General features: G+C 39.6%; 1 protein-coding gene across 1 annotated transcript in view; it reads left to right on the forward strand.

The window, feature by feature from the left end:
• LOC126248311 (8-oxo-dGDP phosphatase NUDT18) overlaps positions 1 to 23,744 on the forward strand; it is a 157,896-nt gene that overhangs the window by 21,182 nt on the left and 112,970 nt on the right. Inside the window, exon 2 of the mRNA XM_049949185.1 lies at positions 11,230 to 11,420. Within this exon, the coding sequence (XP_049805142.1) occupies positions 11,230 to 11,420 (191 nt within the window). The remainder of the gene's footprint in view (positions 1 to 11,229; positions 11,421 to 23,744) is intronic.

Genomic DNA, 23,744 nt, shown 5'->3' on the forward strand with positions numbered 1-23,744 from the left:
TGCAGGCCTCTTACAGGGACTCTACCGTCCTTTGCCATTTCCTCATGGGCCATACTTGGCCGACTCACGGTCATCTCCTCCATTGTGAGGACCCACCCAACTATCATGTGGTTCCACATTTTGGTGAACTGGCACAATCTAGCCACCCAGCGGTGGACTGTCAATCTCCCTGACTTGCTACTCCTGGTGTTAGGAGATGATGCCTCAGTCACTGACTTAGTTTTACATTTTATTTGTAAAGTGAGCTTTTACCACTATACTTAACGGAGGGCCACTTAACCTTATTGGCCCATTGAGGGATTGGCAGAACACTTTGTTGCCTCCTCTGCTCAGACCTGGCTGTGGCTGTCTGGGCTTGGTGATCCACCCCGGCCATCACTCTACCTCCTCTTCTACTCATCTTCCTCCCTCTCGCGTGGTCTGTTACACTTGTTCATCTTTTGCCTCTCTGTGACACACTCGACAGGCAGTTTCTGAGTGGGGTACCTCTGGTTAGTGGCAGGAGCTTGGGGGGGGGGGGATGTCCTGTCATTGCACTCTGCTCTCAGGGGGCTTTCGGTTGCTTCCCAAATGGGGCACCTTGCCTGCCTTTCTTCCTACGTCTCCTGTTTCCTTCTTTTTTACGAAGCCTGCGTTGACCTTTTGATTGCAGGGTTTTCTTATCCTAGGTTTTGCATGGTAGGCCACCTCTGATGTATAGTAATGTAGACTACTGTTGGACGAAAGAGTGTCTGAGAAGGTAGTAGTTTAGTCCCTTTAAGCTTCCAACCAACCAAGACATTTATTTGTGATTGGCCGGAGAATGTTGATGTGCACAATAATGTAATACAGTGTTTTGTGATGATCATTAAAATAACTGTTTCTGCCTTTAAAATAATACCAAATTTGTGACATTCTCTTAAACAGTGAGGTCAGATATGGAAAAATGTATAGTTCATTGGCTTAGTGGTCAGACTACAAATCTGAAGGCTAGGGTTTCAATGTCTAGTCAGTTCAGATACTCTTTCTGTCATTTAGAGCCTCTTTTACCTCTAGCAATGATTTGTAAATGCAAAAATTCCATGTCACATTATGGTTTTTAGTTTACATTAAATTGTAGGTTCCTCTATAATTTGGGGTTTGTTAGCTCATTGGTCAGAGGATAATGTCTGGTGAAGCAGCACTGTTATGGTAAAGCCAAGCTAGGCATTGAGGACAACTTAACATGCTTATCTTAACAACCAAACTAAATGTGTCCATATAATATAATTTGACCATTTCTTTTCTAAAGCTTTGTAAGTAAAAGAGACGAGCACACGATTTCCTGTAGCTATGGTATGACTGTTGCATTGTGAAACAGGAGCATTCACAGGAAGCAGAAGTAATGTGCAGTGAGCAAAAGTAGGAAAAATATGCAGAAGAATAGAACTATGTTTCTTGACCTAGCCAAACTTCAATTTCTCCCTAAGTCTTCTGCGCCCAAAATTCTATCAATGCTTTTACAAGAAACCTCCAAATTGTGAGTAGTAAGGCCTGAGCTGGAAGCTGTGAAGCCACAATAAGACTGATATTTAAATCTTCCTTGGGATGTTTGCTTACTGTATTTATGTGTCTTAGTGTTGAACTATCATCATCCTGCACAACATAATGTTTTCTTATGCCTGAATGGTAAGGGTACGTCACCCAACAGTGCCACCTGAAGGTTATTTTTTCTTTATAATGACAGAACACCAAATTATATTAAAATGATAAAAAAGTTTCACTTCAGGACAGTTGCGACCACCTTCATTACAGTAAATAGCAGAATGTTACTATACTTTTGCAATTACGTCAGTGTTACCTGAGATCTTTTACAAAACTGCCTGTGTAATACTTGAAACAACATTAGGAATCCAATATCCTTGTTTATAAAACTAAATTTTCTATACTTGTTTATAAAACTAAATTTCTATCCTTGTTTATAAAACTAAATTTTCTGTAATTTACTATTATTTGAATTCTTGGTTCTTCAGAAGTGTTAGTATCGCAGGTGTGTGGTCACTTAAACAGCCAGTACATCCATTCACAGTGAATGAATTTAATTTTTAAAGTGTTATTTCATCAACACTCAACTTACCTATATATGGGTATATTGTCTGTGACTGATAATGGTTGTAAAACAGTTTCAGATTTGTTGCAATTTCAGCCTGTTAAACTATTGCAAGCCTTTGGCACTGTGATTTTCTGCCATTGTAAAGTATACAGTTACATTGTAAAGTATACAGTTCCCTGCCATATGTAGCTATTGTGAACATGTCTCTAATCTATCTCTCACATTACATTTAACAACAATTATTTATGTAAAGCCTTTGTAAAATATTGGGTGTTAGTACATTAGTCGAAACAAACAATTAGGAAATGGAATGTTGAAAAAATTAGCTCATGAATTCACTTTGATGCCATATATGGGAATGTGTTAAAAGTACACTGCATTCTTTGTGTAAAGCAACAAAATAGGAAAGGGCAATTTTTGTAGCAATTGAAAAGCTCAGAAGTAGGCCAAACAACTATAATTACGAGCCATAAGTAGGTTAATACTGACTTTTGTGACTTAGCAAAAGCCTTATTAAGACTAAATGCATTTAGATTTGTTTTAAAGCATCTCCAGTGGTCAAATGTTTTTGTTACCTATATCATTCTTCATAGTCTTCTACATATATGTGGTAGATTTTAGGACACAGCACCATCAGTAATGCTAAACGTATTCGTGTTTTTATGTTGTGAAGGTCCGCTGCCATCTTGCCATTTCATGTACTTCAGTAAGGCATTTAGCAGTCGTAGAAGATGGTATTAAAGTGTGTAACTCATACAACTACAGCTGGGGAAAAATGGGGTCATAAAACAAAGAAGACAACTTCTATAATTACTGTTTTCTCACTGTGAATGGCGTAGGCTTGATAAGGCTGATAATTAGTACCTGAGAGAATTTTTGGCACGTTATAAAAACAATCATTTTTGATGCAAATACAAGAGATATTCAGGAGGATTCAAGTGTGATAAGTTTAGTCTTTATACTTGTTAGTGGTTTATTTCATAAAATCAGGTACATATTTTGGGAATGAAGCCCGTGTTACTGTCATGAGCGATATGCTGGTTAAGATGTTTTGCCACTGCTTTTTCCTGGCCTTATGAGGTGTCGTGTGTGCGTGCGTGTGTGCGTTTTTTTTTTTAGGACAACACGGTGGCACGGTGGAGAGAGGTTGAAACCCATTACGAGCACATAGCTCAGTCTTATCAAAGAGTATCAAGGTGGACTGAACTTCATATCTCAGTCCCATGGTCAGATCACCATCAAGAGTATTACATGGTCTTATTTATTTCATGACTTGTCAGTGGTGTATTAATCCTAATATTCCTACTTTCTTTCACTCGATGAGACACTGTGTGGATGTTCAGAATTTTCCTGTTGTTGTGGTCTTCAGTCCTGAGACTGGTTTGATGCAGATCTCCATGCTACTCTATCCTGTGCAAGCTTCTTCATCTCCCAGTACCTACTGCAACCTACATCCTTTTGAATCTGTTTAGTGTATTCATCTCTTGGTCTCTCTCTACGATTTTTACCCTCCTCACTGCCCTCCAATACTAAATTGGTGATCCCTTGATGCCTCAGAGCATGTCCTACCAACCGATCCCTTCTTCTAGTCAAGTTGTGCCACAAACTCCTCTTCTCCCCAATTCTATTCAATACCTCCTCATTAGTTGTGTGATCTAACCATCTAATCTTCAGCATTCTTCTGTAGCACCACATTTCGAAAGCTTCTATTCTCTTCTTGTCCAAACTATTTATCGTCCATGTTTCACTTCCATACATGGCTACACTCCATACAAATACTTTCAGAAACAACTTCCTGACATTTAAATCTAAACTCAATGTTAACAAATTTCTCTTTTTCAGAAACGCTTTCCTTGCCATTGCCAGTCTACATTTTATATCCTTCCTACTTTGACCATCATCAGTTATTTTGCTCCCCAAATAGCAAAACTCCTTTACTACTTTAAGTGTCTCATTTCCTAATCTAATTCCCTCAGCATCATCCGACTTAATTCGACTACATTCCATTATCCTTGTTTTGCTTTTGTTGTTGATCATTTTATATACTCCTTTGAAGACACCGTCCATTCCGTTCAACTGCTCTTCCAAGTCCTTTGCTGTCCCTGACAGAATTACAATGTCATCGGGCGAATGTCAAAGTTTTTATTTCTTCTCGGTGGATTTTAATACCTACTCCTAATTTTTCTTTTGTTTCCTTTACTGCTTGCTGAATATTCAGATTGAATAACATCGGGGAGAGGCTACAACCCTGTCTCACTCCTTTCCCAACCACTGCTTCCCTTTCATGCCCCTCGACTCTTATAACTGCCATCTGGTTTCTGTACAAATTGTAAATAGTCTTTCGCTCGCTGTATTTTACCCCTGCCACTTTCAGAATTTGAAAGAGAGTATTCCAGTTAACATTGTCAAAAGCTTTCTCTAAGTCTACAAATGCTAGAAACGTAGGTTTGCCTTTCCTTAATCTATTTTCTTAAATAAGTCGTATGGTAAGTATTGCCTCATGTGTTCCAACATTTCTACGGAATCCAAACTGATCTTCCCCGAGGTCCGCTTCTACCAGTTTTTCCATTTGTCTGTAAAGAATTCGTGTTAGTATTTTGCAGCTGTGACTTATTAAACTGATAGTTCGGTAATTTTCACATCTGTCAACACCTGCTTTCTTTAGGATTGGAATTATTATATTTTTCTTGAAGTCAGAGGGTATTTCGCCTGTCTCATACATCTTGCTCACCATATGGTAGAGTGTCAGGACTGACTCTCCCAAGGCCGTCAGTAGTTCTAATGGAATGTTGTCTACTCCCGGGGCCTTGTTTCTACTTAGGTGTTTCAGTGCTCTGTCAGACTCTTCACGCAGTATCATATCTCCCATTTCATCTTCATCTACATCCTCTTCCATTTCCATAATATTGTCCTCAAGTACATTGCCCTTGTATAGACCCTCTATATACTCCTTTCACGCTTCTGCTTTCCCTTCTTTGCTTAGAACTGGGTTTCCATCTGAGCTCTTGATATTCATACAAGTGGTTCTCTTTTCTTCAAAGGCCTCTTTAATTTTCCTGTTGGCAGTATCTATCTTACCCATAGTGAGATTAGTGTCTACATCCTTATATTTGTCCTCTAGCCATCCCTGCTTAGCCATTTTGCACTTCTTGTTGATCTCATTTTTGAGACGTTTGAATTCCGTTTTGCCTGCTTCATTTACTGCATTTTGTGTCATAGTTAGTGTGCAGCCATCATCCCTTCACAGACTTGGTGTAGCAACTGGAAGGTGCTGGAATGTAGGGCATGGGGAATGACAACCTGGCGTCTGTCTCGTTCTGTACTCAGTGATATTATGCCTTTATTTAAGAAGATGCAGTAACATAAAAAGCTCTGTTTATGACTGGCAGTTTAATGTTAGTAGGCCAACAATTTAGTAGGTATAGTAGCATTGCCCATAGTGGAGCATCCTGCCTCATGTCTTATGCCTCTTTGGAATGCATTCATTGCAAAATTTTCCATCTGATTTAAGACTGCTGCATTGATTTTGAAGCAAAGCTCGTTTGCGTGACCAAATTTGGTGCTTAAACTTAGTGGTGTTAGAGACAGGGCATCTGAATTGGCATGCTATCTAGCAGTATGAAAATGAAGTATTGTAATTATGAAATCAAGAGCTGTCAATCGCTGAACTGGTATGCTATTTTGTGCAGCTTATTGAAGATCAGTATCAGGTCTTAATATATCTCCATACAGAATGACTTTCTTAGAAATAGGTGTAGAAATTTGAATAGGATATAAAATAGCCATGCCTGTTTTTCAATTTAGCAGTAGTTTCTTTGACTTATGGAATGAATATTTTATGTGCAAGTTACAGAGTCTTCACTGTTATAGGAGTTTCAGTGTTCTAAAGTGCCAAAGATGTCATACTGTGAAGTGTTGGCTTCTAGGACCAATGGTTTCCCAGTCGGAGTTTAGCTCAGAAGTGGACCCAACATTGCTGTTCTTTAGTGCAGCATAATTTTGTTTGTAGGCAGGCAACTATTTAAAAGGAACTCCTTTTATGCTAAACTGCAAAAGTTGGTTGCATGATTGTGGCTGACCTTGGAATGAACTTTGCATAATAGTTTAGCACTCACTGAAATTGTTAACTCTGTAAGTGTTTGATAGAAAAGGAAAAAGGAAGGAACATTAGGATTTAGTGTTCCATTTACTTAGATGTGGAAAGTTGGATAAATATAGAAGATTGTACAATTACCGAGTACTATGATGCTGTGTTTATATTGCTGCTGAGAATATAGCCCAAGTTTTTGATTCCTTCTCTGAATGATTTACATTTTTGCAAATTGGAGTGCAAGCCACAGTATTGTAAAATCTGGCAGAAGAGAGACATTATTTAAGTGGTGACATTTTGTATACAAGTTTATCCAAAAACTTGGCACATGCCAGAATATCTTTATAGTTGCTCAAGGTAGTGCTTAAACAGGCATGATTGTAACTTAGATAAAAATTTTCCTCCATAATGGCTGAGTGGACTGAATTTGTTAGTCTGCTGGTTGAGTAGTTTCAAATTAGTGGACTGTAGCTAACCATTAAAGCCCCACCCCCAAGTCTTTAAGGAATCTAACTCACGTCTGTAAGATGCCGCATCACCTGAATTGTGTGTCATACAATGATACGTTTTTGTGGGTACATTCAATGGAATATGTGGATACTGTCTGAAAAATATTGTGAATAGGGTTAGCTGTAAAGAAGTAATAAATTAAAGTGTCTTGCATGGTGCTGCAGTTGTATTGCATGAACAGTTAAAATATAATAATCATTTTGTGAAAGGTGCCAGTGATAAAAATTTTGCTAATTGTAATACTTTCAACTTATTGAGTTAACGGTCAATAACTATATAAAATATTGAAAATCAAATTGTTCTTGCCCCTGGAAGCCATTAGATGGGCAACCAAAAACTGGGACTGTGCCCTTGATTAGCCATTTAGTAATACAGATAAGTCTTCCGAACTGGGTCTGCAAGATTTAAAGTTCCCATACAGACTTGATCATCTGTGGCAAATGTAACCACAAAGGCATGAATGAGAGAAATGTTTACACATGAGACTTGGGAGAAGTCACAATTGACACAAAGCCAAAGTATTGGTGTATCACAGAAAATATGATTGTCCTTGCTTTTTGCAGTGGTGACTTGTAGCGTTTTTCTCATAAGTGACCAAATTTACAGAGTTGATAAATGGTGGCAGCTTAAACCTTGGAGTATTACAGGGCCCATCCAGGAAAAAAATGCCTAATGGAGTTAGGGGTCTGTTATTTTACTAGCTGTGCAGCAAATAAAAATCCAGTGTCTTACCACTGTTCTACTTCACATGAGGAAGAATCAGAAGATTTGGAGGCACTGGCATGGAAAACTTTCTTCAAATCGTAATGGAAAGGGATAGATGGTGAATTAGTAAAAATGGCTTCATTTATTTTGACATTTAATGGAAAAGGTATCCTAGGGAACACATGACTTATGTTTTGACTGCACCACTTTGGCTTGTAAAGGAGAAGCAACATGGAGCATATGTGGTTAGGCTGCACAGTGTGGAATCGTTTGTTCTCTTCTCTAGCATGTGATAATTGCTCTCACCCGATGTAGAGATTACACTGGGTATCCTGAAGAAAGAAAAATACAGGAGCTGAGATAGTGAAGCTGATTGCTACTATTTTTCTTTTGGTCATCAGTCTGCTGACTGGTTTGATGAGGCCCACCAAAGCTTCCTCTCTTTGCCATCGTCTTCATCTCAGAGTAGAATTTGCATCCTATGTTGGGGATGTATTCCAGTCTGTCTTCCCCTGCAATTTTTACCTTCGACTGCTCCCTGTAGTACCATGGATGTTATTACCCAATATCTGAAGATATGTGCTATTATCCTGTTCTGTTTTTTGTCATTGTTTTTTATATGTTCCTTTGTTCCCCGATACTGCAGAGAACCTCCTCATTTCTTACCTTATCAGCCCATCTGATTTTCGACATCCTTCTGTAGCACCACATCACAAATACTTTCTCTTCTTTTCCAGTGTTTCCACAGTATATGATTCTCTGTCCTACAATGCTGTGCTCCAGTGTATGTCCTCAGAAATTTGTTCCTCAGATTACTTCCTAAAATTACTTTAGATGGAAAAAAAAAGTCTACAGAGCTATGTAAGCCTACATTCACTACCGCATTGACCTCAGCTCTTTAAATGCCAATCTGAAAGTCAACACTTCAACATAAGTGCCAGCTCAAACATCTGCCTTTGTAAATAGAAACACAAGAGTGCATTAGCTCAAAACCTGCTGCTCCTTCCACACAGGAAGAAAAGTATGTATATACCAGCACAGTAAAGCTTCTAGTGCCCAACAGACAGACTCAAGAAAAAAGACAAGCAGTGCCACTTTCAGGAAAGTACCACAGTCTCCGCTGAAAGAAAAAAAAGAGCATGAAGGGGATATTCAGGTGCAGAGAAATACAGTTTGCAAACTGTTGGGCCATGTGAATCTCTTTGTGTCTGATGGAGCTATTAATTTCAGTACAGAGACATGATAAAGTGGCATCCATACACTAGTGGAACATTGGTGGGTACAGAATGCATGTGGAGGAACTGAAACTTGCAGCACAGCAAAGGCAATTGTGCTAATTTTTGCAGCACAATTTTTATGGATTTTGACTTTTCTATGCAAAGTGGATATAGCATCCACAGTAAGGGTGACCTCAGTGTAGAGAGAACTAATAGTGAGCGACTATCATTGCAGCTGATGCATATCACATCTTGTCTTTCCACCTGCTCACAAACAAAAAACTAACTTAACAAATCATTTAAATGATCAGCATGTTGCCATATTTTCCACTGAGGTGATGTACCACAGTTTTAAATCTGAATCATTCTGTATCATAGCAATATGTTGCAATTGTGATACAGAGCATGCAAATAACTAACTGTAAATGTGCATCATAAGGTCACTAGAATTTACTCTGTATCTACCCCCTCAGAAACCAGTATATCAGAAGATACTCAATAACCACATGACACAGTTACCTTCCCCATTCCTCTTATCTGCAGATAATATGGGACATAGAGTGCGGGACATCACCACCATCTGGCACTGTGGTAGAGCTGGTGAGACCCCTTTGTTGACAGGACATGATGCAGAGACCCCATTTCAGCACTCCTGTGGGATCGTTCTCCTCAGTCAATTTATTTTTCAATAAGATTTCCTCTTACATGTTGCCCAGTGGTAGATTGCAGACAGTGTACGCTCCAGTGACCACGTGCTCATCTGGAAACTCCTGTCATGCAGAGCAGCAAATGGGCGCTAAACAGTGTAAAGTGGATACTTAACAGCCACTTTGTTGTGCTTGAATGTTGAGTGGCTCTAGAAAGTGTCAGCTGCACCACTGAAGCATCCATCGTACATTCTTGTGGTTAATTGTGTGTGTTGGTATATATGATTACCTTCTGAGGATTTATCAAAGTGGCTGTGGCTTCATTGCATGATGGGTAGTTCTTCCTATTTTACCTATGAAGAAGGCAGGACAACTGTTAAACTCTAATTTATATATTCCACTGTGAGGTTTTTATGTTTACTACATGAGGCAAGTGGTGTCGTAAGTTTGTTGTTTGTGAAAAAAGATATTTTATCTCAGTATTTCTAAATAAGTAGCAATTTTTTGTGATGTGCCTCAGTAGGAAATGCTTGTGTAGATTTGTTGTCAGTCTTTTTTTTTCCTGCAGTGCTTCTGTTGCTAACATTTGCCTTTATTTTATTGTATAGTTTGCCAACTGATTTTACTGAGTACCAGTTATTCAGTGAAAGCCACCAATCTCTTGAAAACTGGACTCATTTCATATGATAACAATGATAAGATGTCTTGCGACTTGCCTCATGACTGGTGCTGCATTCTGTTGTCAAATTCTAGAGTTATTTTGAAAGAAACATTAGCAAACGTAACAGCTACTGTCATTAATGACTGTGCCTGTATGATCACATTGACATTTCATGCATGTACTTGATGTGTTTCACAGTTTGCTGTAACTCGGCTACAAATATGTCACATTTGTTGAGTGAACAAAAAATTTTGGAAGCTTAGGAGGAAAAAATTGCGTAATAATTCACCTTATACTTTTTCCTTGGGCGAATAGTTACACTTTCTGTCACCATGATTTTAAAATTTGTAATTTGTCAAAGAACTAAAGTAAACATAAACATAAATATAAATATTGTGAAGCTTGGTCCTTTTTTGATATGTATTACTGTAGAAGGTTCATCAATTACTTATGTGCTAGTAACACTTTCAATAACAGCACATATGGCCTGTTTCAGAGGCCCAGTAGTCTCCTAAGTGTTCAGTTTCCGTAGTGTCAACAGTTGTATGTGCACATTAGAATTTTTGCAGAAAGTATTTCATTTTTTGGAATTAGGGTTTAAAATTTTTGTGATATTTTTGTTTTACATGCTCATCATAATTTAGTAGTGGCTGTAAAGACCTCTGTGTCCTGTACCTCACAGTCCAATCACTGCGGAATTCAGATCAAGCCATCACAAACTGGGATCCCCAAGTCCTAAGCAGTGCTAGATGGCAGTCTTTCAGATACAGTTGACTATATCATGATTGCATTAATAAGAGAGTGGTTTAATATTATCTCAAGATAATTGCAGGGACTTGAGCTGTAATCTTTGTTCATGAGTATTTCTGTGGGCCATGCCATGTCATTGGATTTTTCTAATCACTGAGTTATTTTGTTCATCTTTATGCAGTTGCTTATGTTAAATTGGAACAGTGTCTCTATGTACTCAAAGACAAGCAGGTATTTTTTGAAAATTTTGGCTTTACAGAAGCACAAAGTTTTTGTTTTGCTTAATTTATACCATGGCTGTGGCAAATGGTTGTACATTTTGTGCAAAATATTTGTAACATGAGACAAGTACCATATTTCCTGTCCTTTTGCTATATCACATTGTTCAGTGATGCTGTCTACAAATTTGTTCATGTGACTAAAAAACCACATCTAATGCAAAAGCTGCCATTTTTTTTATTTGGGAGTCGTCGTATTATTTTTTAGTATTGTGATTATCTTCTAGTGTGTCATAAATAATCATGAACTTTTTCTTCCTGCTCCTTTCCCTCCTGAAGGAATTTTGTTATTTCTTACAGCTGCCAAGGGAATAACACCATGTGTATCATCGGACTATGTACCTCTAGTGAAATCTACAGTAACATACATTGTTATTGGAGTGCTCATGAATGAAGAGGGAGAGATCCTGATGATGCAGGAAGCCAAGAGTTCATGTTATGGCCAGTGGTACCTACCTGCAGGACGGGTTGAACCTGGGGAAGAAATAGAGGTATGTTAAGTGGAATTTGTATGTATTTTTGTGTAAGTGTTATTCAGAGTAGAATTTTCATTTAAAGTACACTGATTATGGGAAACTGTTGTAGCAGTTAACTTCTGTAGTTACAGGAAATGTAGAACCCCTTCAAACTGCATGTCTGGAGGAAAGGGTAGATGGGGGGTGCGAGGGGGGGGGAGAGAGAGAGAGAGAGAGAGAGAGAGAGAGAGAGAGAGAGAGAGAGAGAGAGAGAGAGAGGAGAAGAAGAAGAAGAAATTACCAAATGCAGATGATCATCTATGACAGTAAATTTTACTACTGTTTTTGTAGTACACATTTAGAATTTTTGAAAGTTTTTTATTACTACTTATCGAAATTACCCAAACATTTTTGGACAACACTCGTGTTTGTATACCACAGATATACCAGTAACAGGTTTATTACAAGAGTGGTTGCTTAGGACAATTTCATTGTGATCAGTCACAAGCCCAGTTCATGCAGTGTTCTCAAGGGTGATTAGGAGTACTATAACATGAAATCCAACTTGGAGCCAATAACTGAAGCTAGAGCAGTCATAAACAAATGTAAACACTCCAGTCAGTAGGCAAGTGAAATTGGAAGTCCAGAACAAAATGGTTGTAGGTAAACTGCCTGTGGCGCATAACAAATGGCTCCTTATAACAGAGCAGTGGTGTGCACTGTATCCATTTAGCCCTTCAACACAGTTATAATTTCGATGTAGTGCTTTTTGATGTATTGAGCCATTGGGGCAAAATGTCTGCATTTTCATTGCTGATGGACAGGGACTGACTTTACCTCCCCCTTTAACTAGCATGTAGGGCCATAAATAGCCTGGGCAGTTGGAATCCAGACATAGGAGTCTGTGTGATGGTGTGTTGAGGGCCATGGGCCCTGTGCTCACTTAGCAGAGCCCAGTAGGTCCAAAAGCAAACAGTGCCTGTGCCTGTGCCTGTCCAACAGCTGTGCCTTGCCAGGATCATTGATGGCGCAGATAGGTAACTTGCAGTGTGCTTGTTTTACTGTCATCTGATGATGTAGGAAGTGTTTCTGTCATACGAGTTTTGAATGTCCTAAATTGCTGCTCAGCATTTGCATTGGATGTAGGCTTAGGATGGAATGGAGGGGAGGTCAGGTGCTGCATGCTATTATACTGACAAAATACCATAAATGCTTTACTAAGAGAGTGGTTTAATGATCAGAAACTTGAGCTAAAATTTTCTAACTTAGGTGACACAAACTATGGGGCATTGTGTGCTACTATGGAGTAGATTGCCCCCTCTATGGCAAATGTGTTTGCTAGGGTCTGGATTGTTGCCTGGGTATCTGTCCAAGTTAAAGCCATATAGGGAGAGCATCCACCACCAACAGCCACATTGTACCTCTGAATGGTCCAGCATCATCTGTGAGAACCAGAGCCCAGTAGTGCTCTGGTTTTGGCCACAATGAAAAACTTGTGGTGTGACGTGGGACTGCCTAATTTTGGGTGCGTGCAACAAAGGTGCAGACTTCTTTTGATATCTCTCTCTCTCTCTCTCTCTCTCTCTCTCTCTCTCTCTCTCTCTCTCTCCCCCCCCCCCCCCCCCCCCTCTAACCAGTATATGTAGCAAAACGCTTCCTTCATGCAGGCCATACCCCACTTCAGCTGGTATAAAAACTTGAGAATTTATGTCCAGAGTGTGGGTGGTATTATGATCTGATAAGCTACTTCTATTGCCAGCATGAAAACACCATTCCTGAAGATTGTGATGGAGATAGTAGTAGTTCTGGTTGGTCACATCTGCCCCTTTCAGTAAATTCTCTAACTGTGCATGTTGAACTGAAACTACCACCCTGTGAAGCAACATGTGGGTTCAAGCTACTTTGCATGATGAATTAGTCCAGCAGTAGTCACATGTTATCTTAGTGTTGAACTCACATTGCCTTTTGGGTATCGAATTCTTTGTCCGACCCTGTGGCTGTGGGCAACAGTGCGTACACGATAGCATGCAGGAAATTGCCCTAAATGGTTAATTATATCATTTTATACTCATAACATGCTTTCTTTTCTCATGGATTACAGTATTTAAAAAAAAATGGAAATGAAATTCTAATAATTCGAAAGCCCATTAAAATGCTCAATTTGAGTCATATGATGCCTGTGATGTCACTGGTTAGGATGCTGTTCTTGCTTTCATAAAGCTCATTCACAGTGATTTCTTGTTTTGGAATTTACATTTTGGAAAGTGAGTTACAAATGGTACTTAGTTCCACATTGTCCAAATATATCTATAAAAAACCCTGAAAATTCTTTTTTAGTGTTCCAAAGAATGGGAAGATGCATAAAATTTGGTAGCAACTCGTTCGTAGAGATCCAAATGACATAGTGGTCACTAAATGTGTGTGTGTGTGTGTGTGTGTGTGTGTGTGTGTGTGTGTGTGTGTGTGTGTGTGTGTGAGAGAGAGAGAGAGAGAGAGAGAGAGAGAGAGAGAGGATAGTTTTGATGTAAGTAAATACTCCATATGAACACTTGGTTGCTTGTAGCCTGATCAGTGGCACGCTGGACTTCTGCTGCGCCAATGTTCTCAAGATCGGTCCTCATTCAGAGAGAGTTTTTCCTTTTGGTTCTTTTTCCTTCTTGTTCTCTTTGTTTAATACTATTGACTTCTTAAGTGCACTTCAAAGTTCTTGCAGAACTTTATTGCAAATAAAGTATGGACCACAGCAATCGGCTGTCCTTTCATTTCAGGTTTTATTAATCAAATCTAGATTTTGCTTAGTGCATAGCCATTATTGATGCACGATTTCATAGTATCAATGCATGTCAGTCCCCTGTTGTTTATGATGAGGTATGTAGTTCCTCGTATTTACTGAATAGTTCATAGATGGCGACAAATGTCAGTAAGATGGATAGTTGGTGTGGCTTGCCATTCCATTACAGATGTAGAGAGTACTAATCTCTGTGCCATTTCAAACAGACTTTAATTATAACTACAATAAAACCAATATAATGAATTGCTGTTATTAACACTGTACATGCATCTAAACAAATGTACCACAGAAAAAGTTACGTAGGTTCAGTGTTATAGCCATTGTACTCATACAGTGTTAGGTTAATGGCTGCTACTTATTGGCAAGACGGCAGGAGTTAGTTTGTACCTCCTGGGTCAAACCCCTCACTGCTTCCTAGCAAGCGATTCTCAAATAATTCCCAAAACTGCACATTTTTCACAGTGCGTAGTTCATGTAGAGGGTGCCATACAGCCAGCCGATGTGTTCACTGCAAAGCCTACCTTCATTATACAATAGTCTTGAACAAACTGTTACAGAAGCCTGAACAACAGGGGACTGACATACTAGGACATGCATTGATACTATCAAATAGTGTATTGGTAATGGCTATGCACTAACCAAAATCTAGATTTGATTAATAAAGGATAACTGATTTCTGTGCTCTATCATTTTGAAAGTCATATCACAGTCGTTGAGTGCGTCCACATTCCTAATGGGAGGTAACTTGACTTTAAATTCTGTGTCACATTACATTTCAATATCTATTTTCCTTTGTTAGCTTCATATTGCACCATATCAATTTTAGATGAATTTCAAGGATGATTTTTGTAGCAATAACAAACACGATTTATGGAACATAGTACTTATAGAGCAACATGGAAGATACAGGTTGTGCATAGCACTGAACGCATTGACTGGATGACAGTAATACAGGTAAAGAATAGGCTGAGCACTCATTTGCGATTGCTTAAATAATACCGTTTCCTTGACGGTTTACTAGAATGCGCCACAAGGCCGTTGAATTTGGCCCCCATAAGTGGACCTGTGAACTGTATGTATGCACGCCCTCTGAAATTGTGCATGTCACTAGTGAAGGTACATCACTCTTCCAGTCTAGAAGGTGGGAAAGCCACGTACATATGACTAGGCTCATAAAAAATGCAGGGTACGTAAAAAAAAGCATTGGTACAGAAAAAAAGAACTGCTCTCACAAGGCACTGAGATTACGAGTCAAGAAAAACTCCAGTGACAATGCTGGCGTCCATTTCATTACCTTACGATGGTGGCTGCACAGCATGTGGCGTGTCGGCACTGGCGAGTAGGGGTGGAAGTGATGAGGGGCAGTTTGGCACACTATGACCACTCTCGTGGGAGGCTGCAGGGCAGGACCAAGGACAGCATCTCCATGACACTCCTCATCGAGGCCAGTGGTCGGCGCCACAGGTATCGGCGGGAGCAGGAAGTGTCAGAGATGACTGCCACACGGAACCAGCCACGATGCTCCGACATGTGCACCCAGCTGGAACTAATGCTGAGCTGGTGATATTAAATGTCTGAATCATGTGTTTGGCATCACCATTATATTGAGGATGAGATGGATCAACTGTGAGATGGCGATCTCCACTAGCCTGGAAAAAGATGCAAATTCTCAAGAAAGATACTGGGGTTGTTATTGGAAACCACAGTATATGGAGGTACCTCAACTGCAAAAATCTTTGACATGGCCAAAATAGTGGTTGTTGCAGATGTGGACAGACAACGTGCCATGTGGAGAAACTTGGAATAGGCATCCAATGAGCCAATACTGATTTAGGAAGGGCCCAGCAAAATCGACATTTAGATGGTCCCATGAGTGCTGCGACATCAGCCAGGGGGGAAAACGATGCCCATGGGGCCACCTGTTCCTGAACGCAGTGAGTGAGTTCAAGTGGCAATAAGCCATGTAATGTCGTCATCTATGTCTGGCCAATACACATGCTGGTGCGTCAAAGTTTTGGTGCGAGAGGCCCGCCAATGACCGACATGTAGAAGCCACAGTACGTTATGGTGTAAGGAAGTGACATCAGTCTAATTCGGCCTTGACAGCATCGCGCAATGTGACAGGCACCTGCTGCGCCCAGAAAAAACCAAGGGCGGTCGTACTTTTTCGTGGTGATGTGGGCTTGAAAACCGGTAGCACAACCAAGCCCAGGGGAAAACAGAGATGAAAACTCAGAGCAGGGGGACTGTAGTTGCTGCTAAAGAACTTGATCAGACACTAAATTTACCTCATACGTGATGGAGAAACTGAAATAGTTACACACATCTAACCCGAACAGGTCTGCAATATGGGAATGATCCACAACAGGAAGGTGAAAGGGCGAACAACAGATTTGTAAGAGACAGGTGCAGAGAACTGATTTAGGATCAGAATCTGCTGTTTATTGTAGCAAACCAACTTCTGTGAAACCTGTGTGAGTAGGGGGCAGCCCAAGTCACTGCAGTTCCTGTGTCCACTTGTATTTTTAGCAATTTATTGGCCACGCACAAGTCAATAAACAATTTCTTTGGAGAGACAGTCATTGTAGAGTCACAGTAGTCACTATAGAGTTACAGTTTATGTCCATTGGTACTATTGTATGTGCCTCGCTTTCTTTCAACACTTACTGCAAACAGCCCAATGCTTAGGGCATGCAGCATGCTCGTGTAAAGGCAGAAGGGGGACATGCAGCTACTGTTGTGATGCGGCCTGTTACTGCTGTGGCTGTAACCAACGCTGCCACATGCAACACGGAGTCGAATGTTGTACTTATCAAATGGCTTACCCGTCATTCTGAACACTTGCAGCATGCCTAATAGGGGTTTGTTTAGGAACTTCCGATACCTCCCCCCACGCAGCAATCTGATTGCCTATGGCCTGTGACACTTCAAAGAACTGTGCTATATTGAGCACATCCATAAGCATTGGATTCTCACACTGAAGTGCTTTTTCATGGACTTCCCTATCCAGGGCCAGTCGAATAATAATATCACACACCATGTGAGTGGCGTAGGATTCGTGATGGGTGCTAGTGACAAATTTGTAATGACATCTCAACCCATGTAATTCTGCAACCCTGGCTTTGTAAAATTGGTTTGGGCATTTCCGACAATGATAGAATTTGACATGCATTGCAGTGATGTGTTTTGTCACAATAACAGTCTGAGAGAAACTTGCACATTTCATCAGATGATAAGCTGACCAGTTCTTGCAAAGGTTCAAGTTGGTACAACAACTGATAAATGCATGGCGAAAGCTAGGAAATAAAGAAAGCCCTACAAAGTTTTGCATCGCCCATGTGAAAAACCTGAAAATGTCAGCATAACAATGTCTTGTAAGTGTCTCAATCTTCAGCAGATTCATCATATGCCAGAAAGGGTGATGGTTGCACTGACGGGAGAGTAACCTACCGCAATCACACAGAGGGCACCTGACTGAGAGTGGTGGCGAGAGTCGGGTGGTGTTCTGTGAAAGTTTGCTGCTGGACACTGATACGTTGGAGTATTTCTTCCATTGGGAAGTTCGTCAGGTGACTTAGTACGGGCACTAACATGCAGAGAAAATGTAACTCTCACATCTCTAAGTTTTCTATAGCAAGAACAAACATGATTTATGGAACATAGTACTTTATAAAGCAACATGCAAGATACAGTTTGTGCATAGCACTGAATACATTGACTGGACAACAGATATACAGGGTTAAAAATAGGCAGAGCACTTGTTTGAGATAGCTTAAATAATACTATTTCATTGGCAGCTCACCAGAGCGCACCACTGGCCCGACCCAGGTGGGCTCTATAGGTGGGCCTGTGAATGATCCCGGACGCTCAATCCCTGAAATCGCGTGCGTCATGTGTGAAGGTACATCAATGATGTCAAGGAAAGGTATTTTGTGCCTGATTTACCTGTTATTCTGAAGAATCTTAGAAACCATTCAACAATTTTTGACCACATTATTCTTTCCAGACAAATTTTTGAAAGAAATAATTTGACAAAGAAAAAATTATAGATTGCTATGAGGAAATGTAATAAGACCAGGGCATTATGATATAAGGAGAGTTGGTCCTGCTTTTAAATCATAGTATTTCAGCAGCAGTTAAGTATGCACTAAAACGACAGATATCTTAAGGTCCTGCTGCAACAACTGCATATTTTATAGACATAATTTTCCAGTTGCTGAAATTAATGACATGGAGGAACAGAAAAAATACACTGTGTAAAGCTGCTGAAGATACACGATGATGATCTGCAGTTTCACACAAGTGTTGTTACACTGTCTGATAATTTGAAAATTGAGGAAAGAGGTTCCTGGAAAACAGCAGTAATTCTGGCTACGACGACAGCAACAATCAGAATTATCTTCTGAATGAAAAAGTTTCCGCTGTGTTTTATTGTACAGGCTTTCGCTAGTAACCCTGGGAAACCGTTTCATCATGGTCCAAGCAAATAACCCAGTTCCAGATGATTCCCTTAGACAATTCAGCAACTTATTACTGTGTCACATTAATTCTGTCCCTGGCGCTATGCAATTCATTTTTCTTATTTCCGCAACAAAAATCTTGGTTGCTTTTGAAGAACAAAGAGACCATAAAGGCATCAGTTTTTGCAAAGTTTCCACTATCAGCCTTCACCAAATTTGTTTCCATTGTTACTTAAAAGTTGTAAAGGTCTTTGTCATCTCTAAATAACTGTTTTTGAAAAAGCACAGAAAACACTTGTAACTTTGACTAACACTCTTATAACACACAGCTTCATCTTAATCCTAGCCTGTGATGTCACCAGAGCTTCAGACAGTAACAGAGTGTTTTCAGTCACTTGGCCAAATCTTGAAAATAATGATTTTTAAGCTTTAATTACATAAAAATAATTTATTTTGTGAGAATATTGATTGAAAATACTATTTGAGTGTTACAATAATTCAGAATAACAACAATCTGTACCATATTTTAACATAGGAAAGTAGCCTATGGTAATTGCCAAAGAAAAGGGCCACTGTTGTAATCACGATACCATTTTCCCTGGGTGCTTTGATTAAGGGCTGAACAGTGTAATGTAATTCTTGTGGTTGGTGATATGATGGAATTTGACACCATGTCAAATAGCCAGTTCCTCTATTTCCATTTGTGAGGAGTTTGACTGCCACTAATAATTTTTTGGAGACAGACACAAATGGCCCCTCAGTTTCATCTGCATTTTTGTGCGAGAATATTGCCCTATACCATATTACAATGCATCAGTGGATAATGTACTGGGTTCAGTGGCTGTGTGGAACCTAAACATTTAACTACATGAAATCTTGACATTAAACAGACCACTGTAACGCACACACCTTTTTGCACAGCTGATTAAGTGGATAAGTGTTGAACCACGTTAAGTATGGATTTTCCAAAATATAATACTTTTTCCAGAAGTTATTACTATTCTTGAATGATTTTGGGGGATTGCAGCTTATCTGCATTTCTTATGACACTGATTGAATTAAGGGTGAGCAGCCACTTCCTAAGTTTGGCACCATCATGTTCATAACAGCTAACTGCAAATATCAGAAAATGACAAGCTACTAGGGTCTACTAGGGGCTTTGGCTTTTGCACTACTGCTGCTGCTGCTGTTGCTGTTGTTGTACGTACATGATTTTGTCACAGCTTCAAGAATTCACCATCTGTGATGTCTTGGCTTACACACATGGCTTTGAGTCTTTGTCACCAATTTAAAATACTGCATGATTTACTACAAACAGGTTCGTTATGAGAGTGACTGCCGAGACTAGTTTCACTACTGTTAGTCACAAGTCCATTTCCATTGCATTTGTCAAGGGTGAGGAAAAGTACTATACTACTTGCCATCACACTAACAGTCACTAATTTAAACCAAAGTTATCATAAACAAATTTAAAAAGCTCAGTCAGTAGCCAAGTAAAAGCTCCAGTACATAGACTGCAGATTGGCAGAGGTACAGTGCCAAAGGAACTAACTCTGCCTTCCTCCTGCAGAGCAGTGACTATGCCTTAGCTTTATACCAAGCATTGGGTTTCCTGCATCATCAGAATTGAAAACTCATTAATGATATGTTTGTTCTTGATACTTGCTGCTACAAATTGTGTATAACTTTTCAAAAACAGTATGAAATTCCAAAGCTATAGGTGTACAATTTATGTAACAAGTAGAATATTAATGACTTAAGCATATACTGGTGTTTTATTAACATATTTTTGCCCTATCATGTTAAATTACAACTAGTATTAAAAATTATCTTCTTTGTGTGGTGTTATAACCTTGTGCTCCATTCTACCCTGCCACTGACAATTATTCTCCACCCTCTATCTTGATAAATATTTGATATTCCCCTCCTCATCATCTGTTTATCCTGTTGGAGTTGTGCTTTATTCCAGGTCCTGCTTTCCTGCATCCTTTTTGTTCTTCTGCCATCCATGCTTATGCTATGTCCCATCCTGCTTTTTTATTAACTTCATAGTGTCAATTTCTTGTGTTAGATGGTTGAATTCATATTTGTTCCAATTCTTCACATGATGCTCTTCTGCGTGGTTCTGTAGATTTCTTGCGGGATTCAACTCTAATTTAGTCTAAGCTGTTGTTCATCAGCATTTCTTTGTGCCCATGCCTCACATCCATAAGTGACAGCAAGCCTAATCAAAACTAAAAATTGGTACATGGACTGTGTGCACTTCGCTGCAAACTGAAGGAATGTACAACATTGCTGAGGTGGTTTTGAAATGTGGAATGGGTGTTTTTGTTCATCTGAAGATTGGATGGAAGGTAAGGGGAGAAATTCAGTGATAAAAAATTTCACTCCTCTACTCTGGGAAGATGATGTTTACAGAGAAAAGACCTGTGGAGTTGGATTTGTTGTGTTGCAAAGTATGTAAAAGTCTGTCCAGGAATATAAAGCAGTTAGCCTGTACACTTTGAGCCAAAGGAAAGTTTCATAATGTTGTGTATGTGCCTGTACTAAAGTATCAGATGATCAGCTGAAAACTGTGAATGAACACCCAGGTATGACTCCATGTTATTTCTGGCTGATTATAACCCAAAACTTGGAAAAGAAGATGCTTTATGTAGCATATTCGGTAAATGCACGTTGCATGAAGAGAGAAGCAATAATGGTGTGAATGTAGCATGGTTGGCAGCTGCAAGTAAATCAGACACTAAGCTGCTACATGACACAGTGAAAATACAGTTTGATAAATCTACACTTCATGAATCACAAAGAACCAGCCGATTTATGAAAAACTACAAAGTATATTGAAGTGATGGGATTACAGCTGAGCTCCTGAAGAAGGGAGGAATTACACTCTATGAAAGTGTACACTGTCTTATGGATTTAATTTGTAGTCAAGGGGATAAAATCACAAATACATGGACCTTGGAGTTATCCAGCCCATGCTCAAGAAGAGGTGGAAAACGTGCTGCTCTAATTACAGGAGGAGTACTCTGCTAAATGTTCTCAGAAGAGATGTAGGCACAGCACCACAATAGGAATGAGCATAGGCAGGTGTATGAAAAAGCATATAAACATAATACTGGCACCCAGTGTCTCCAGGAAGACCAAGATACTCTTAATATGGAGAGAATGTTACATGACATACCCTTTACAGGGCATAGCAGCCAAATATGTTGGATTCCATAAAGAAAACTTGATATTTGGCTGGCTCCAAGGCAGTAATAATAATAATAATAATAATAATAATCCCAACTCACTCATTGATGAATTCCAAATTGACTATGTAGCAATTTCCTATCTAAACCACAGAGAAATCATGAGTATCCAAGTAAGAAAGGGTGCAAATGTAGACTCAGACCATTACCTAGTGAGAATCAAACTACAGTTAAAACTTCAGAGGTTCACAAAAAGGAAGGCACTAATCCCAAAATTTGACACTAGCCAGATCCAGTCATCTTTCACAGAAGAATTAAAAAAATCCGTCCAACAATTGGAAGCAACTCAGAAGCAAACTAATCAAAACCACACAAAAACTGATACCTCTGCAAAAAAGAAAAAGAAAAAGCACCCTTGGTGGAACGAAGAATGTGAACAAGCAATCCAATCTCAACAGAAAGCATACCGTAATTGGAACAGCAGAAATACTGAGAAGAATTACAAAACATTCTTGGCAATGAGGAAAGAGACAGCCCAATTAATTAGAAAGACCAAAAGGAAATTCGAAAAGGACCAGCTACGTGAAATCGAGAAAGACTTTGAAAGAAACAACACGCGAAATTTCTACAAGAATTTCAAAACAAAACTCACAGGATATCAGCCGCAGAATCTTTGCTTCAAGAAAGGAAATAGGCAATTTGCACTGAACAATCAAGACAATTGTGAAGAACTTGCAAGATATTTTGAAAAACTGTTGAACTGCCCAGAACCAACACAAAGAATTCCACCTCAGGAACCTGAATCCACAACCCAAACTCATTATCACTGGATGTAGAGGAAATCACCAAACAGTTCAAACGTCTTAAAAACAATAAAGCTGCAGGTGAAGATGGAATCATAGCGGAAATCTTCAAATCAGCAGGCCCAAATACTATAAAAGAAATGACCGTAATAATAAGACATTTGGCAAACAGTACGAATTCCAGACGACTGGAAAAATGCATTAATTCATCCTCTACACAAGAAAGGGGAGAGATCATATGTAAACAATTATAGGGAAATCTCATTTATATCAGTAGCTTACAAAATTCTATCCCAGTGCCTTCTCGATAGAGTACGACAACAACTAGAACCAAAAATTGGAGAATATCAGGCAGGATTCAGACCAGGCCATTCATGTCCAGAGCAAATTCTGAACTTAAAACTAATCTTAAGACATCAGAGAATAAGTGGCAAAGATGTAGTTTGCACATTTGTTGACTTTTTATCTGTCCGTCCGACCGTCCGATGCGAGGTAACTGCGCCCTAGTATGGGGACGCTACACCTAAACAAACATCGAAAGGTAGAAGAATCTTTTTACCCATTCGCCAAGTGTACAAATTAGGTGGGTCGACAAAATTTTCCTGTCATGTGACGCACATGCCGTCACTAGTGTCGTATAGAATATATCAAATGTGTTTTCCTGTGGAGGAATCGGTTGACCTATGACCTTGCGATCAAATGTTTTCGGTTCCCATTCGAGTGGCACGTCCTTTCGTCTACCAATCGCACGGTTTTGCGGTGCGGTCGCAAAACACAGACACTAAACTTATTACAGTGAACAGAGACGTCAATGAACGAACGGACAGATCACAACTTTGCGAAAATAAAAAAAGTAAACTTTTCACTCGAGGGGAGGCTCGAACCAAGGACCTCTCGTTCCGCAGCTGCTCACGCCAACCACGAGACCACGGCGCTCCTGAGCTCACACTATCCTTGATGTTGCCTATCTTATGCATTTACTACTCAGTTTGTATATTTTGCTTATTTTTTTCATAGTTCCACACAACTTCTTCCTGTTTTCTCGACTGATCTGTGTTCAGTTTTTCAAGGCCTATCCACTGTGCCGACTTATAACTAAATCTGAGGGGGGT

Source organism: Schistocerca nitens, chromosome 3 (genome assembly GCF_023898315.1).
Source record: "Schistocerca nitens isolate TAMUIC-IGC-003100 chromosome 3, iqSchNite1.1, whole genome shotgun sequence".
Taxonomy (NCBI): domain Eukaryota; kingdom Metazoa; phylum Arthropoda; class Insecta; order Orthoptera; family Acrididae; genus Schistocerca; species Schistocerca nitens.